The 12,995-nt window shown below is 45.6% G+C and overlaps 1 protein-coding gene across 1 annotated transcript in view; it reads left to right on the forward strand.

Annotated features, from left to right (window-relative positions):
• LOC122903471 (aldehyde oxidase 2) overlaps positions 1–12,995 on the forward strand; it is a 73,444-nt gene that overhangs the window by 39,783 nt on the left and 20,666 nt on the right. Inside the window, exons 22-27 of the mRNA XM_044244346.1 lie at positions 193–280; positions 3,393–3,479; positions 3,666–3,857; positions 6,015–6,242; positions 10,540–10,635; positions 12,469–12,597. Of these exons, the coding sequence (XP_044100281.1) occupies positions 193–280; positions 3,393–3,479; positions 3,666–3,857; positions 6,015–6,242; positions 10,540–10,635; positions 12,469–12,597 (820 nt within the window). The remainder of the gene's footprint in view (positions 1–192; positions 281–3,392; positions 3,480–3,665; positions 3,858–6,014; positions 6,243–10,539; positions 10,636–12,468; positions 12,598–12,995) is intronic.

Consider the following 12,995-nt stretch of genomic DNA (forward strand, 5'->3'; position numbering starts at 1 on the left):
TGAGTGGTTGGATAAATGGGTGGGACGAGGGATGAGGATGGACGGGTAGAAAGGCAGGCGATGGGAGGGCGTAGACCGTTAGATGAGGGAATGAAGAAATGGGTGGGCGGAAGCTGGATGGGGAAATGGAGGAACAGGGGAATGGGTTGGGGGGGGATGGGTGGAAAATACACTAAGATTTGTTTTCTTTAGAACTGGTCGTCCCGTCCGTCTTGTTCTTGATCGCGAAGACGATATGTTAATAACTGGGGGAAGGCACCCATTATTTGGAAAATATAAAGTGAGTATTAAAGATGAAATTATTAAAATACCTCATTTTATCTGAGTGGTTTTATCATTTTGATTTTGCTAAATTCTAAAAACAATAATCTCACCTAAAATAGTCAATGAAAATGCTGTGTATTTGAATACTCATAAAGTTTATAAGGAACTTTTAGTAAATCTAGTATAGATTGTGAAGAAATTGAATGATAAAAACACAATTTCAATTGATAAAAAAATTACTGGAAGGAATAAGACTTTCGTTAGTGGTTCCTCAGAGACAAAAAATGAAGGAAGCTACAAGCACTTGTTATACCAAAACTTCCTGATTATAAAAATATTTTGTAGTAGGGACTCCTGGGTGGCTCAGTCAGTTAAACATCTGCCCTCCGCTCAGGTCACGATCCTGGAGTCCTGGGATCAAGCCCTGTATCAGGCTCCCTGCTCAGAGGGGAGCCTGCTTCTCCTTCTCCTTGTCCTTCTCCCTCTCCCTGTGCCCCCTTTCCCCACCCCCGCTCATGAGTGCTTTCTCTCTTGCTTGCTCACTTTCTCTCTCAAATAAATAAAATCTTTTTAAAATAAAGAAGAAAATATTTTGCAGTTGAAATGTTTGGAAGCAATTTTACCATTTTAACTGCAAAATCATTTTTACAAGTGTTTCTGCCAAATTGTTATGAAAGTGTCACAAAAGTTCTTTGCAAATAGAAAAAAAAAAACCCACTAACTAATGAAATCATTTTAAATTATTTCAAACCATGCTCATTGCATTTTATACAACTATGACATAAATAGCATTAAAAATACTGTTAACATCTAATCGACAACAATAGTACTTTTTAAATTTGTGACTGAGTTTTTAGGATGGCTCTAATGTAATGTTTCTATATCAAAGATGTTTTCTCCGGGAATTGCTTATAGCATACACATAGTTAGATAGTCTTACCTGACGTCATGTCTAATGATTTAGATTACTAAAATATATTTCCTGGATTACTAAAGCCATACCACAGCACCATTTATTTTCTTCCCTCGGCATTAATGATTTTTGTAATTAGGGAGGGAAAGACCACAGCTGGCCATTAAATTTTTCATTTGCCTTCAAATGCACAGAAATCAATACAATTATTATTATCTTCTAGCACCAAGAACAACGTAGAGGCACAGTCTAGGATTATGGCTATTTGTTTTGTTATGGTGGCTACTGAGTTCTTTGGTTTTGGCCTGAGTTATAAATTAGGCTTTATTTATATTGCATTTATGTGACTATTTTAGTACTAGTACTTATTAAGAAGATTCTAGACTGTAAATATTTTGGTAATTATAGTAACATAAAATATAATTAAAATGAGGGAAATAGACTTTGGAAAATCCAAAGTTTATTTAATTTTTTATTTTCTAAAGATTTTATTTATTTATTTGATAGAGAGAGAGAGAGCACAAGTAGAGGAGCGGCAGGCAGAGGCAGAGGGAGAAGCAGGCTCCCGGCTGAGCAGGGAGACAGATGCAGGGCTCAATCCCAGGACCCTAGGATCATGACCTGAGCCAAAGGCAGATGCTTAACCAACTGAGCCATCCAGGTGCCCCATAAATTTTATTTTATTTTTAAAGAAATACAGTCTGACTTCCCATATAGTAAGATGCTAGTGTGAGAGAGGAGAGGTGTGTGTGTGTGTGTATATATAGAGAGGGAGATCCACGTTCAAAACTAGCTAACAAAGTTTTGCTCTGTTCATCAGAGCTATTTGTAAATTAGCATAAAAATGTTTATGTGAAAGAGGTTCTTCTGAAATTCTTGAAAAGTTTATAAACAATTTAAGAATTTTCTCTACTACCTTATTTATTACTTTGTTTTGCTTAGCAGTCCTTTCTTCATGAAGTCATAGATAAACTTCAACCTAGCATTTGTCAAAATTACCATACATTCTTAATTTGTGGCTTTTTCTACATGTGCTAAGTGCTCTGCTTTGTTATCTAACATCTCCATAGATGATAATAGCCATATGGTTGTGCCCATTTCCAAAAAGGCAAAGGGACCAGGGCCAATCCTTTTCTGGTACAACTACAAGCAGGAGATTTTCAGTCAGGCCTAAGTGGGTAGGAGGGAGCGGCAACTTCAGAAACACGCAAGGTTCTTCTTTGAGTCCCAGTAAGAACGGCAGCACTAGCCCACATCTGTGCATCCTTGTTCACAAAGCACTTGAGCGGCTCCCTACGATGAGAGCAGCCCTTCTCATGTCCTTGCCCCAGGCCTCAGCTTCCAAGGCTTTCCCATAACGAGATGCTCTGTGATTCATTCCCACGCACTCTGGAATTCCAGAGACTTTTCCACAAGGGAGAGAAACTACAGACTAAATTAGAAGGAAAAGTAGTAAAAAGTGAAGGAGACTTGGGGTGCCTGAGTGGCTCAGTCAGTTAAGCATCTGACTTCAGCTCAGGTCATGATCTGAGGGTCGTGGGAATGAGCCCACGGGAAAAGCCCTCCATGGGGCTCCTTGCTCAGCAGGGAATCTGCTTCTCCCTCTCCCTCTGCCCTTCCCCCCCACTCATAAATGTGCTCTCTCTCTCTCAAATAAATAAAGAAAACCTTTAAAAAAAAAAAAAAAGTGAAGGAGGCTCTTCCAGAAACAAGGAAGGAGAGGGTAGCAATTCTCCACCAGCAGGCAAGCAAGGGCTTTGGAATTCCATAACTGACTGGGAAGCCAGGAAAGGACTCCTGGAAAGGAAGAGCTCCTCCAAAGTCAGATCTGAGGAGGTCTTTGTCAGGTAAGCACTGAAAAAGAGGGGATGGTCAGGTGTGGCACACACAGAGCAAAGGAAAGCATTGTCTGCCTTGCAAACCTGCCCAATCCTAGAGCTGGGCTGTGACTTAAACTTGGCTTGTAAATTTTTTTTTTTTTAAAGATTTTATTTATTTATTTGACAGACAGAGATCACAAGTAGGCAGAGAGGCAGGCAGAGAGAGAGGAGGAAGCAGGCTCCCTGCTGAGCAGAGAGCCCGATGCGGGACTCGATCCCAGGATCCTGAGATCATGACCTGAGCCGAAGGCAGCGGCTTAACCCACTGAGCCACCTAGGTGCCCTTGGCTTGTAAATTTTAAACGGATCATAAAATGTCCTTCATTTGGTGACAGGTGGGGTTCATGAACAATGGGAGAATCAAAGCTCTGGACATTGAGTGCTTCCTTAACGGAGGATGCATGCTGGACGACTCCGAGCTGGTACGTGCTTCAGAAAAAGGCGTCATTCTGGATCCTAACCCCAGGGCAGAATTTCCAGATGAATCTTTACAGAGCATGTTTCTTCAAGTCCTTACCCAAGTTTCACAAGCAGTTAGACTCTTACTTGACTTTTACAGGAAAAAAGAAGTATTGGCCAATATATATTAATATCTTCCTTCACTTTAGGTAACAGAATTTCTTATATTAAAGCTGGAAAATGCATATAAAATCCGCAACCTCAGGTTCCGTGGGCGGGCATGCATGACACATCTACCATCTAATACCGCCTTTCGGGGATTCGGCTTCCCACAAGGAACCCTGATAACAGAATCTTGCATCACCGCTGTGGCAGCCAAATGTGGCCTTCCGCCAGAAAAGGTAAGGTTGTAACCAAGGTTGTAACCAAGGTTGGTGAAGGCTCATCTGAGCTGGGGAACTGGCTACCCAAGGAAAGACCCGAGGAGAACCGCTCAACTTAGCCTTGACCCAGAATTCGAGATAAATTCAGAGCTACTTGGAAGAAATGACTTTCCACTATCTTCCTACCTCCTTATGGAAACAACTTTCTGTTTCTTTCTTTTTTCTAATTGGTACAAAAATAATTACTCTTTTTAAAATTCTAACCACACTGAGGGAATTAAAAAGTGATCATCCCCCTTTTCATCCCATCCGTCCTTACTGGCCAAGAGTAACCACTGTTCATAGTTCTGTGTTCCAGCCCTCTACCTTCATACACACACGGGTCAACACGGACATAACACACGTGCACCTGCACACTCACACGCACAAACACACACACACATGTGAACATAGAGAATATTTACCAAAATGGGACCATGATAAGCAAATCATACTTTTTCTACTTGACAGTAAGCCATGGCTATCTTCCTCTTTCATTAGAATGATCCATTTCTTGCTTTTTCATAACAGTATTATGTAATAGGGACTTTGTGTAATTTATTTAGCCACTACTCCACTATGATACACATTTATGTTGTTACCCGGTTTTGGCTATCAAAATGATGTTGCAAGAAACATCTTGGTGCAGGCACACCAAAATGTAGATGTACTTTTGCCCTATATTATATATGTGTAGGATAAATTTATAGAAGTGGAATTGCCAGTACACTTGAAAATTTTTGAGAGATCTACTACCAAAAGATGCCTCCCAAAATATTATTTTATAGTGTCCTAGAGGGTGCACAGTATAGACAGGTTGCTAGGCGAGAGAGAGACAGCCGCTGTCAGTTGAGATAATTACCAATAACACCTTTCTAGCCCTCAGACATTTCAGTTAGACCCTAGCCTACTTTTTACACTTCTTTTCCCTGTTTCCCCAGTATAGTCCCTCTGCTCCAGAAGCCATACTTAAATATTGCCCTTTGAACCCCTTGGCCCCAAAGTTCAACAGAGAGGACCAGGTTTGTGACCATCAGGGTACTTCCTACACACAGGAGAACACCTAGATGTTATTCACAGATATCCTGAGAGAAGTCACATAGAGTGTTCTGTGAGTACAAAGGAGAAAGACATCACTTTGGCTGGAGAGGAGGAGAGTCAGCAAGATCTTTCTGGAGAAGATGACCCTTAAGATAGGCCTTGAAGAATAATGGGCAGAGATCATGGAAAGGTGATGCAGGCCAACCAAGCAGCTCCAGCAAGGAGAGGAAACCTCTTTGTGATTCAGTCTCCTTATCTACGAAACAAGGATGATATGACTCACCACACAGAGTTCCTGCCGGAATCAAATGAGTTAGCACTTGTTAAAACATGTGTTCTCGTAAACTGGATAGTAGTCCTCCAGTGTCACTGCTGATAATGACAATTATCCGGTGTTACTTAGAGGGACAGGGGGAGAATGAAGACTCCGGGGCATATCTCAGCAGGCTCTCCCTTATCAAATCTTGCAGACTTCCAGGACCTACGACACCCCATATTCAAATACATTTATAAAAACATTTGACCACACATTCCAGAGGCGATAGGAAAGCTTAGAGTCGATCCGCTGTTTGTCACCAGCGGCAGTGCAGTTCCTCTGTAGCAGAACAAATCTTCAGTTGGGACAATACTTCCTTGCTTTGTTATACAAGCTACCAACTCCTCTTCATCCTCTGAACCTTGTAGGAAAAAAGGAGTATCTGCTTCCCTCAGCCCCTCCATCCTGCTGCCCTCCAGGGACCAGTTACGACCACTACCCTCCACTTTCAGTGGGGAGGGGAGGGGCAAGGAGGGGAGAAGAAGAGCAGAGGGAGAGGGAGAGCAAGCTGCCTGCTGAGCAGGGAGCCCGATGTGGGGCTCAAACCCAGGACCCTGGGATCATGACCTAAACCGAAGGCAGACGCCCAACCGACTGAGCCACTCAGGTGCCCCTAACTCCCATTATTTTTGCAAAAGCACATGCTGTTCAAAGAAAGAACAGCACCCTGTCTTCTCCCCACCAAAGTTTGTGTTTTACTTTGGAAGTTTTTCAAGTTTCTCTTTTGCGGTCAGTTTCTGTCTTACCATAGCTATCAACTTGACTTCTCACCATTTCAGATTAGGGAGAAAAACATGTACAAAACTGTTGATAAAACCATCTACAAACAAGCATTCAGCCCTGAGACCCTGATAAGATGTTGGAATGAGTGTCTGGACAAGTCTTCCTTTCACAGCAGAAGAAGGCAAGTGGAAGAGTTTAACAAGAAGAATTACTGGAAGAAGAAAGGCATGGCAATCGTCCCCATGAAGTTTTCAGTCGGCTTTGCTGCCACGAGCTATCATCAGGTAAGGCTTTTCTACGTGGTAAATAGCCCTCAGATGGGATGCACTTCTCACCCTGTCGGCTCCTGCTGACTTTGGGAGACGGTCACATTCCCCAGGCACCGAGCCCCTTGCTTCCCCAGCACCCGAGAGAAATGTAAGAACGCACAGAGCAGCTGCCCCATCCGCAAGCTCGTGCAACGCAGTCCCGAAGGAAACATGGCTCCGTGGCAGAAAAGGGCATCAGGAAGCCTGCTAGCAGCACAGCTGCCGGGTCTCAGCAGTGACCACAATCACCACCCCACCCCACCCCAAATCATCCCTATGCCAAAGGGAACGAGAGCGCACAAGGCCTGGGGTGCTGAGCTCTTTGAGCCCAGGGCTTACGGCTTGGGCAGGAAGTGGGCCTCTCCCAGTCTGTGCCCCAGGCCCTCAGCTCTCCTCGGTGCCCCAAAGTCTAGGCATCCAACTGCATGTTGCCCTGACAAGCTGGCTATTTCCAGTCACCTCTCCCAGGAATCTATGTCAATTCTAGTGGGGAAACGGGTGCATGGTCCAAAAGTCCTTCCAGGGAGATTGCAAAAGGAAGAGGCAATCATCCTCTGGAAGAGGCACTCAGAGGCCCCATCCAGAAGGCAGGAGGAAAGGTGGCAAATAGATGAGTCCATTAAATAACACAGGACTGGTATAGATGAGTGTTCCCAGCAATCCCAATGGGTGCCCTATGGGGAAGCTGTTTAGAAAATCGGGAAATGTTATCGCCTCCCCATTATTATCCACCAGAAGCAGAGACTCTGCAACTGGAAAAAGCTTGTACGCATTAGATCTAAATCTAAATCTAAAAATGCATTAGATCTCTCTGTGCATGTACCAGTGAAAGCATTTTCCCACTTAACACCCAACTACCAGTAGCCAATAGACACCCATGCATGCACACACATCAAAAGCTGCCCTGCCCGAGGAAACCCTTCTCAGGGCATAAAGCACTTGCCTCCAGACTCCAAGGAACTGGAGTCGGATGGACCTGAGCAATGCTTGGCCCTGCCGCTTACTAGCTGTGTGATATTAAGCAAGTGACTTAACCTCTCTGAGTCTCAGCTTCCTCGATTATAAAATGAGAATAATAATCCTTTCTCTCAGGATTGATGAGGACTCAACAAGCTAATAAAAGCAAAGCACTTGGCAGGGTTCCTGGAGCTCTGCGGAGCTGTCCAAGGCCGCACACTCCCCTCCCCCAGGAGACCTCAGATGCACCCCTCAGGGCCGTGGCTCAGGAGGAGACTCCTGGTCTCCTGAGTCAGGGCCTGCATGCCTGTCGACAGGGCGGTGCACAAGGTTAACCATCACCACTGTGGGCCCGGACTGATTCAACAGCTGGAGGAGTGAGCCTAGATATCTGCCTGTGTGGTTTTCTTTTTTCCCTCCGACACCAAATGCTGTGTTCTTTTCCACACCAGTCCTCCACCAACTGAGCGGGGATCCTCTGACACTAACTACCCAGATCTAGCACAGGCCCTACCGATCAAGGGCTAAGCCCCACGAGTCTGCCTCCATTTCCATCACCAGCAAAAGTGATTCACCAGCACAAGCTACTCACACTCTGCCCGGGCAGCTACGCATTCAGGGGTTCCCACTGCCCACCTCCCTTAGGTTTGGTGATTTGCTAGAGCAACTCACGGAACTCCGGAGAGCACTCTGCCGACTATCATGACCAGTTCGTTACAAAGGACACCGCAGAGGAAGAACACACAGGGCAAAATATGTGAGAGGGGAATGGGGCTTTCACGCCCTTCCCCTCCAGCTTGTGGCTGTGGCCACCCACCCAGAAGCTCCCCAAACCCCGTCGTTTGTGAGTTTTATGAAGGGTTCATTACACAGGCACAGCTGATGAAATCATTGGCCAGTGGTGATCAAACTCAATCTCTGGTTCCTCTCCTCTTCCTGAAAGTCAGAGCGTGAGGCTAAAAGCTGCAACCCTCTAACCACGTGGTCGGTTTTTCTGGCAACAGTTCCTACCCCCTACAAACTGTCTAAGCTTCTCCCAAGAATCATCTGAACAGCAGACAAAAGACAGTAAATTCCCAGAATTTTTGGACCTCTGTGCCAAAAATCAGGGACAAAGACCATCTATTTATTTTTTATTATATGACACGTCCCCTCACCTGTATGGCTGCCCTTCACCTAAACCACAGCCTACTCTGCCATCATCCAAGGGAGCCAACTTCTCACCTCAACACACACAAACACAGCCTTATATCAAGCAATGACTTTAAAGCTCTATTTGAAAGGCCTCCAGTTTCTTCACAGAGATCCAAACTGATGCGTCCAGGAATCACCAGGCTCAGAGTTAAAACGTGTTATTTCAGGGCAGCTGATGACTCACAAAGCTGGAACACCTACTCTCCAAGCTAGGCATGGGGAGCACGGTCAGAGGGAGTCAGAAGGCCCACAGTGATAAGTACTATTATTAGCATCTATAAGCCTGGGTGCCCCAAAGCTCCTCCAAGCCATTGAGACAGAATACAATGAGGTCCTAATTCTTCCCCCTTCTCTTCCTCCTCCTCCTGGAATGAAAAATACCACATTTCCATTGGTCCAATTCAACAAACATTTATTTAGTGTCTCTGTGACTCAGCCTTCTCCGAGTTCTCTACAGGACACGAAACCAAATGAGACCAAGTGCCCTCCTTCCATGAGATGCTCCCAGAAGGGCGGGTCACCCCCTTTATTCACCGCCTGCAGCTGTCATAAGGAAGTACCACCGACTGGGTGGCTTCCAACAACAAATGTATATTCTCCTGGTTCCTAAGGCTTGAAGTTAAAAATCAGGGTGTCTGCAGGGCAAGGCTCCTCAGAAGTTCGCTTGCCTCTTCCAGCTTCTGGTGTCTCCCCGTGTCCCTTGGCTTGTGACCACGTCACTCCAGTCCCGGCCTCCATCTTCACGTGGCCTTCTTTGCTGTGTGTCTTCACACAGCCTCATAGAAGAAGAACAGTCATTGAAGTTAGAGCCCATCCTAATCCACTATGATTCTTAACTAATTATATCTGCAAAGACTCTATTTCCAAAGAAGGTTGCATTGGAAGGTTCCAGGTGGGCAGGAATTTGCAGGGGACACTAGTCACCCCAGTTCGCCCCCGTAAGAGGAAGTGCAGAGAAGCAGGTGACTGATCGTTCCCAGACGGGTATGAGAAGTGTTTGCGGAAGCTCTAACAGAACAGAGACCAGAGGTATGGGTCTGAAGGCCTGACCGTCTGATGGCCTGGGAGACCAGGAAGTGAGAACAGCTTTAGCATGAGCACAGGTCAGGAAGGAGCAACAGAAAGGCAAAGCAGGAAAAGGTAGCGATGGGACCAGAAAAGTACACTAGACCGAATTCTAAAAGACCTCATGTTGTAATAAGGAGCTAGGCTTTGCCATACAAACAGTGGGGAATCTGGGCCCACCTTGCCCAGCGGTAAACCCTTCTTCCCTTTCATGATTCCATTCAATTGTGTCCTTAGGGAGCCCTTCCCCAGGCTTCTCAAAAGCAGTTGGATCTGCCCTCCCAGGTCCCAAGGGCCCCTTATACCATGCCCACTGTCTCACAAATCATTCTGCCTTGTGACCTGCTTTCCAACCAGTCCCCCATCACAGTGGGAGCTACTACATTGTTGAGGAAGATCCACATCTTGTTCATCTGTGTATATCCAGAGCTGAGCACAGGTTGGCACAGAACATGCGCCAAGTACGTAATAAATGTTTAATTAGTTAGCTCAATGGTCAGCCAGAGACTTTCAGCAGGGGAGTGACTTGCAAAGAGTTGGAACCAATAGTCGTAACTCCTGAGTATCCAGAGGGGCTCCTATTAAGCCAGGTTCCTGGGACACCTGGGGGGCTCAGTCAGTTACGCATCCAACTCTTGGTTTCAGCTCAGGTCCTGATCTCAGTGTCAGGAGACTGATCCCCATGTCAGGATCCATGCTCAGGGTGGCGTCTGCTTGAGATTCTCTCTCCCTCCATCACTGTCCTGCTCCCCCACTCATCCTTACTCACGCTCTCTCTTTCGTGCTCTCTCTCAAATAAAAATATAAAATCTTTTCCAAAAAATTGTAAATAAAAAATATAAATAAATAAATAAATAAATAAAACCAGGTTCCTAAATAGGAATGTTCTTTACAGGTGACTTTTGCATAGAACAGAACTAAGCTTCAGAATCCCAGCAGGAAAGCTTGCCTCTCCGACCCTCCTCATTCTGTGAGACTGGGGTGTCCCTCCCTCATTGGTTTACATCGAACCTCACTAAACTTGCACTGAGCTGTGCCTTCTGGGTTGTTCTATTAGGCAGCTGCCCTCGTTCATATCTACACGGATGGCTCTGTATTGGTCACCCATGGAGGCAACGAACTGGGACAAGGTATTCACACCAAAATGCTGCAGGTAAGCTACCTACAATTAAGTCATTTATCTCTCTATACATTGCTGACGTGACTGGCAGTTGGCACTAATTACAGGGAAGATGATCAAACCCTAAGGACTTGACTATTTGGTTGAAAATCTTCTTCCATAGCAAATGGAATGTCTGAGATAGCAGAAATCCCATGTATGTACGAATAGTCCCAGAACGTGGCCAGGATTTTGGGTGGAGATTGTGGTTAGTGACACCACCACCAATGAGCCCTGGAGAACTGTGGCAGGTGCCCCGTGCAGGCTTTACCTACAGCAAGAGTTTCCCAGCTTTTCTATTTCGACCAGTATGCATGATTTTTAAAGTTTGGACATTAGGTTGCTAATACACAATTTGGACAAGTAAGGACAAGTATGTCATCAACTGTCACCACGTTATAATTTCTAAAGTATATTTTAACACACACACATATGCACAAAGTAGGAAGATATGATCTCAAGAGAAAAAAGAGAATAATCCTTTAAATTGAATACATTTAACCATGACCAATTTATTAGATTACTATAGTATATAGCTCAGTTTGACCCTCCAGCCCTTTAGCTCCTCTGGACTACGCCCCCTACATTCCACAGAGTCCTACAGGACTCCTCAATTCTCGTACCTTGTAGCCCCTTCTCCCTCCTTTCCCCAACTCCAGCCACAGACAGAGGCACAGGCAACAGCTCCTGAACCCACTGGCTGCAGGGATGGGCCCAGGCAAGAAGCGTGGGACCAAGATCCTTTCTGGACCGATGTGCCGATGCTGGCAGAAAAGGCCTAGCATCCCCTTACGGTTGCTGAGCTCCTGTGATGTAAGCCAGGCATTGTCAGAGGACCTTCTCCTGCACCATCGAGGAAACATGCCTATTCTTGGAAATAACAGCCATCGTAGGAAGAAAAATGAATGTGAGAGGCAGTGAGGCAGCGAGAGGACCCTGAAGAGACCAGAAAGACTTCGATGCAGATGTGTGTGACGCGGCCTCCCTCTGTCCTTCCCAGCGAGGGGACCCAATACATCTCTTGGGCTCTTCATCACCAAACACCAATAAAATTGCCCCCCCTTTTTTTCTTTTCCCATTTTGCCTCTTTTTGGGGAAACTTAATCTTACAACAGCGTTAGTCTGTAGATTGGCACTTGGGAACAAGTCTGTAACTACAGACGTCTGGAGAAAAGTGTTTTTGCCAAAACTAAAAGACAACAGAAACCAAAATCGTGCTTTTTCCCTTCCTTCCTTCCTTCCTTCCCTCCCTCCCTTTCTTACTCTCTTTTTTTTTCTTTGTGATTAAATATCTTTCTTTCCACATGTGTCTGCTAGAGAACCTGGAAGAAAAAGAACGGAAAGGAAGAAAGCGAACAGTAAATACTAGAGGAGTATAAACAGGAGGGAAAAAATAGAAGACAAAAGAGGGAGAATCAAAGGATAAGGTTGGGATGAGGACATGAGAGAAGACAGGCCCTCGCGGTCATTCGAAACTCGTCGGATGTTCATAGCAACAGATTTAAGACCAACCTCTGAACAAGTCAGTCCGATCCCTCTCTCCCTGCCACTGTCACCAAATAAAACTCAGGAAAAAAGTAAACCCTCCACATGCTAAACACACTAACTTTGAATGGAAGAACCACTATGGAATATTACCAAGAAAAGGCTTTAAAAATCAGCAGGGCTCTACTAAAAAAGTGGTTCTAATTTTTTTAAGACACATTAATTTAGGCTTTCAAGGATATCATGGATGTAATATAAACAGTAGGATTTTTTAACTAAAAAAATGACTCACATCTTCCTAGAAGACTTCACCAGACTCGAAAATATTTGTTTTTCTCCCAGGTGGCGAGCCGTGAACTGAAAATCCCCATGTCCTCGGTGCACATCTGTGAAACAAGCACAGCCATGGTACCCAACACCCTCGCTACAGCAGCTTCCGTCGGCTCGGACGTGAACGGCAGAGCCGTGCAGGTGCCCTCCCCGGCCTGTCTCTCCCTTCTGCACCGTGTCCCTATCTCGCGCTCTCCAAGCTCGATGCAGACACAGGCAGTTGGCTTCCGAGAAGTCATCTGTGGCATTAAACACAGTCTCAGGATCACCAGACTGTCAGGAGAGCGTGCTCATTTGAGGAGGGGACACTGAGGGGACACGTAGACCCGTAGTGTGTCAGCGGCTCAAACACGGCAAAAGCTCCTTCCTTGCGCACAGAGCGGTCCAGAGGGAGCGCTCGGGCATTAGAGTACCTGCGACTAATGGCAGGTCCTCCGCCTTCAGCCTGTGGCTCTCAAGGCTGCCCTGAGCATCATCACCAGGGAGAAAGCACGGAGGGCAGACCAGGAAGAGATGCAAGTCACTTCCACTAGGCATCG

This window comes from Neovison vison, chromosome 3, assembly GCF_020171115.1.
Source record: "Neovison vison isolate M4711 chromosome 3, ASM_NN_V1, whole genome shotgun sequence".
NCBI classification, from domain to species: domain Eukaryota; kingdom Metazoa; phylum Chordata; class Mammalia; order Carnivora; family Mustelidae; genus Neogale; species Neogale vison.